At 55.6% G+C, this 5687-nt stretch overlaps 1 protein-coding gene across 1 annotated transcript in view; it reads left to right on the forward strand.

Annotated features, from left to right (window-relative positions):
• Rasgrf2 (Ras protein specific guanine nucleotide releasing factor 2) overlaps positions 1-5687 on the forward strand; it is a 181240-nt gene that overhangs the window by 153846 nt on the left and 21707 nt on the right. The window contains exon 19 of the mRNA XM_004640933.2: positions 5035-5147. Coding sequence (XP_004640990.1) covers positions 5035-5147 — 113 coding nt within the window. The remainder of the gene's footprint in view (positions 1-5034; positions 5148-5687) is intronic.

Genomic DNA, 5687 nt, shown 5'->3' on the forward strand with positions numbered 1-5687 from the left:
CTCTACAGGGGCTCAGTCGCCCCCGCTTGGGCAACAGTATAGCTAGCTCAGGCTGCCCACCTGCCCTGGTCCTCTTCCACCTCTCTGGCACTAGAGGGCAGCCTCGGGCGGTGACGAGCGACCTCCATGCTTGCATTTCCAGGGAGGTGAATCCTGGCACCTGAGCTGGGAGGAGGGTCCGCGGGCCCACCAGGCAAGCTTGCCCGCCCGGGGGCAGTGCTGTGTTCCAGCCGTGGGCCCGCGTTCGGCCCCCACAAACATATAGACGTCTGTCCTTCTGGAGAGGAACCTGTCACAGGGGAGGCCAGGGTGGAGCAGAGGGGAGCCCCGGGAAGCCAGGGCCTTCCCGCACCTTACCTGCTTCTCCATTGGCTTCTGAGCTCGAGTTCAGTTTTCCCTGTAGACGTTGTGGGCTTCTTGCCTTCCGCGAATTTCGTCCACAGAGAGGTCCCCAAGAGCACCCATGGGATCCACTGCCGTCCTGTGGGTCTGAGACAGTGTTGGGGCGTTTCCTGCCCCTCACGCGCCTCCCCATGGCAGTCCTGGGTGCCTGGGTGTCTCTGGACATCGGCCCGCGGACGTCACTGTCCCTGTGAAGTGGCCACGAGGGAGCTGGCCCCCTGGGTTTCCTGGGTTGCCCAGCCCACGTCCTGGCTGCGGTGGCCTGCCTTGCTCACTCTCCACCCTGGGCTCCCAGTGTCCCCTCGTGGCCCAGTCTGCACAGAGCCTCTCTGGGCTCACCCCTGGTGCTGCCCGCCTGTTCCCAGCCCCCTGTCGGCTCTCCTCCTCCCCTCCGCGCCTTCCCGCATCACATGGTGGAGTTCACCCCCCAGCTGGCCTCGCGGGGCGGCCTCGCACTGTGGGCGCGCTCAGGCCAAGAGATGCAGGCCCCTTCCCCTCCGCATTTTACGGCTGTCTTGGAGGCAGCGAGCCTCACCCACGAGACACCTGGCTGGAAGCCGCATGGAGAACAGGGCCTCTGGACAAACCCTCGGTTCTGAGACATGCACCGGGCCCTGGCGCCCGGCGACGAGCAGCTGGCCCAGGTGTCCGGGGGCTGCGTGCCCGCTGCTTTCAGGGGTCCGCTGCTCACCTGCGGGGCGGTCGGGGTGGTGTCTGCTGAGCCGCGTCCTCCATGCCACGTGTACCTGCCCAGTGATTCCTGTTGGGACAGCGCTTCTGCGCGGTGCCTCCGCCTCGGAGCCCCCACGCCACATCTCTCCAGCTGATTTCCGGAGCTGCCGTGTAAGAGTGAGGCTGCTCTCGCCGCTTGTCTTTTCCGTTCTTCGGTTTGTGTTGCGTGCTTGGGACACGGAACGCCCCGTGTGCAGCAGAGTGGCCCTGTCCACCCTGCCCGTGGCTCAGGTTCAGGCCCGAGGCCACCCTCCCCCACACTTACGGTCTCCAGAAGTCCACCTGACTGCCTCCTACTTTTCCCCTTTATTTTGCTCTCTCAACTATTTATACTTGGGTTTCTCAGATAAGAGAAGCCACACAGTGTCCAGCTTGTGTGCCTGGTTTATTTCTCTCAGTATTACGGTCTTGAGGTGGATTTCTCACGTGTGACACGAGTTTATCCTTCTTTGGGCATGCGGGCTGCTTCCACGCTTTAGCTATTATGAGTTGTGCTGCTTTGGTGACTGTGACATGCTGTCCTTAGCTCATGGGGGGGGGAGACCCCCAGAAGAGGTGTGGCTGGGTCAACAGTTTCTAGGAATCTGCTTTGCTACTTATGTAAAAGTCAGATATTTTTCCTTGTATCTTTCCCTGCTCATTCATATTAGCATATTGGCTGAGACTGAGGCACTGTGCTCCCCAAATGTGGAGGGAAGATGTATCTGGCACCTTCCTCCTGAGACAGGAGCTCTTAGATGACGGGTGCTCTCCCTGCTTATGCTGTTTCTTTTTGTAGTTCTGGGAACCACCGGTGAATGTGAAGTGTCTTTAGGCCCTTTAGGTCACTTCCATCCATACAAAGGACTTGTGTGTCTCCCAAGTCAGAGGCTTTGCCTCTGTCAGCAGCTGGGTTGTGCTCAGTTATCCTCTGGCTGGCCATCAGCCACCTGTAGTTCCTGGCAAATGTCACCAAGTCCTGCAAAGGGCTACCCAATGCAATCTTCCCAGAGCTCAGGATAATAAAATGTTCTCTGTTTTCCTAAGTAAAACCTTCCCCACTGCCTGCAGAAGCTACCCCTGCACCTCTGGCGAACCCAGGATGGGGTCCAGCAGGTGCCCGGCAATGCCACTAATTGCCCCCAGCAAGGTCGGGACAGTGGCCCGAGGTCCTTCACACTAATGGTGCAGTCTGTGAAAAATCAGATCATTTGCATCATTAGAGACTCGAGGGAGCTATACCAGGACTCCATGAATCAAATACTTATCAAGGAAACAGGCTCCTGTAGCCAAGTAACCCTTCGGTGGTGTGGACGGAGCTGGAGAGGGAGGCATAAACACCTTCACAGCCAAAACTGGGCCTTCACCTTGAGGTGGGTAAGGCGAGCAGCAACAAGAGATGGCTGTCTGCCTGCGTGGACTTTAAGGTCAGCAAGCTGTGAGACAAAACCAGGGAAATTTCAGGAATGCGTGCTGTCTGGGTTCCTGTCTGGACCGCCAAAGTCCTGTGCCCTGATAGATGAGGTAGAAGGTGGCTGGGCTCCGGGAGGCTACAGCTGGCCTGGTGCTGGGAGATGGAGTCTGGTTGCAGACGGTGACCTTGGGGTGTGGCCCGGAAGGGTCCGGCTCCTCCCTGGCTCCTCGCTGCCCTCCAGCTTCCTGTCTGCCATGCAGTAAACAGATCTCTGCCAGACACTGCTGCTAGGCCTCCTGCCTTGGAGCCCGCTGAAGATGGAGTAAACTTCCCCGCCCTCGAATTGTGGGTGTCAGGTATTGTGCCCCAGTGACAAGAAAGTGACAGAGACACATCTTATCTGAGCTCTAGGATGGAAAAGAGATTGAATGTTGGTGTTGCCCCCTGGGGGCAGTGTCTCTTACATAATCCCCAAGAAAGGGTGCTTTTATCAAACAGTGAAAGTGACAGAATTAGGGTGCAATTTGTTGCCAAATTGATGGTAAAAATATTTAACGGCGTAGGTTAGGCTTTTCCATTGTCTATACGTTGTGAAGTACTGGTCATCCTGCCCTCACTGATCAGACAGAATAAAATCAGGCTGTCTCCTTATCGGATGTGTTACATGTAACAGTGTTCTCAGCAACGATTTAGAATTTAGAAGGTCAATGATTCAAAACTACTTAAGAAGTCAATAATATAATAGTGTGACCATTGTGATAAAATGCATCACGATGGTCATCGTACGTGCGCGTGGGTGGAGACAGGCCCCCGTGCCCTCACGCATCGACGCTGGGCCGCCAGGAAGGCCTGCACACGTGGGCTGGACGGCCGCTCTGTGGGCCTACTGTCCCGCGCGACACGGTGTAAGAATGTATTTAATGAAGGAGGGCAAGGCCATGCTCTGCCCTTGATCCTCTGCCCATGACATTTTACCTTGAAAACTGTCAAGAGAAAGCTGCCACGCTACAGGGCACAGCTAGTGCGCAGCTGGAGTCATTCGGGGGGATGTGTGCACTCCCCCGCCCGCCAAGGGCAGGACCCATTCTTGCATGGTCAGCAGGGAAGCGAGCAGGCCAGGAGGGCTGAGCGTGGCGCCCCTCCCAAGGCCGAGTCCTGAGGTCCTGCTGGCCGCTGTCACGGTGAGGACTGCTCACGGCATGTCCTCCTGGGCCCCAGGGGAATGCAGGTTCATCCACCGCATTTGCCTGCTGTCCTTGTGGTGCGCTCTCCACTGCAACAGCACCTCAGGTTTCTTTGTCTTTCAAGGTGTCATTGTTCTGGAGCAAACAGGCCACTGCTTCCTGGAGATCCAGTTGAGCTTAGGCGTTTGGGGCTGGAGCAGGAAGGAGTGCGCTCCCACCTTACGAAGCTTTGCATTCGTGGGCACGTGATGCCGGCCGGGCCCATCCCGGGCATGGGCAACTCCTGTGCCCTGGTTCGGAGATGGCTGCAATCCCCACCCTAGCAAGAGAGGACCAGGCAATTCGATTGGCCTGCCGTAAATTCAGATAGGAGCGAGTTGTGTGCTCTGTAGAAGCACAAGAGAGGTGCTTGCCATGAGCCCCCCTCAGGACACCCCGCCTTGCTGTGAGGACAGTTATCCATCGCCATGGCCACTTTCTGAAGCCACTGGGAAGTGGTCTTTCCTTAGGGTTTTTATAAGAGTGATACAAGATGCGGGGGCTGCCCTGGCCGAGCACCGTTGAGCAGAAAGAAGTGCTGAAGGCCCGGCCACGCCCTCTTCCACCTGATGCACCGCGCAGCTTCCAGTTCCTCTCCAAAACCACAGTGACCAGGAAAGGGGAACACTGTGAATGGACTCCAGATACCAGGCAGCCAGGACAGCGCAATTAGAGACTATCAGGAAAGCAACTTCAAGGGCCACTGTGACAAGTGGCAAGAACCCTGGGATAAACGTGCTCAAAGCAAGCAGGGAGTGGGCTTTGAGGGCTCATGGCAGTGTGTATTTTAGTGCAGTCATTTTTAACATGTAAGCGTTTTTTGTACTTTTGATCCCTCCTTAACCATGGGGAGGAAAGATAGGATTCAGGCCAGGGAAGTACATCCACTGGGGACCTGAGGACATTGTGAAATCTAGGACAGTGTGTTTGAGTGTGTGCACGTGTACACGTGTATGCGTGTGTGTGCCTGTGTGGGTGTGCATGTGTATTAGGACACCATTGGGAGAGAAGAGGCTGCGAGTGCAGCTTGGGCCCTGTGCAGTCTGTAAAGATCCTGCCAAATGTTGTCCCAAGAGCAGAAAATCTCAACCTGCACATTGTCGCCCCCTGGGGACGCAGTCAGAGGTGCCAGGGGCTGGACTCAACCAGCCTGTGGGGCTCCGGGATCTGCACACTCCTCCCTGTGCCCACCTTCCAGAGTACTCACCTCGAGGAATGGCATCCCATTCACAGAGCAAATGCCTTTAGAAATAACATCTTTAAAAGATTCGTTCTACTTTACAGGATTTTGAACTGAACAATGAGCTAAAGATGAATGTGCTAAACCTGTTAGAAGAAGTTTTGCGTGACCCAGACCTGCTTCCCCAGGAGAGGAAAGCCACAGCAAACATCCTGAGGTGAGGCCACAAGGGCTCAGCTGTCACTCCCAGCATTCCGGTGGGTGACCCCTTCCTCATGGAAGTTTGTACCGTAGGCACATTGGCTAAGTAGCTGTCAGGGACACGTGGGTGTCCAGGCTGGGAGAGGCGTGAGGACAGGCTGGTGCAGTGATCCACCCTGGTGGATCTGTTTGCCCTGAGAGGTGACCCCAGAAAGCAGCCGAGTGGGGTCAGTGCTTAGGATGAATCCTGTTTACTGCTCAGGTCTGTATCATCCACCAGGCCTCGGGTGTGCCAGCGCTGTTTGCTGAGTGACCCAGTTTTAATGACCCAATATAGAGAAGCATAAGGCTCCTGGGAATGGACATTTAGTAGATGTGTTAGTTACTTTTCTGTCTGAGACAAAATATGTGACACCTTAAATTAAGAAAGGAAATACATCGCCATTACAACATCTTAAGGCATTATTATTGTCTTATCTGTATAATGGGGCTGGTAGTGCCACCTCACGGGATTGTTGTGATGACCACATGACCTGCCTGGGTGTAGAAGTTGGCA

This window comes from Octodon degus, unplaced genomic scaffold (genome assembly GCF_000260255.1).
Source record: "Octodon degus isolate 3935 unplaced genomic scaffold, OctDeg1.0 scaffold00129, whole genome shotgun sequence".
Taxonomy (NCBI): Eukaryota; Metazoa; Chordata; class Mammalia; order Rodentia; family Octodontidae; genus Octodon; species Octodon degus.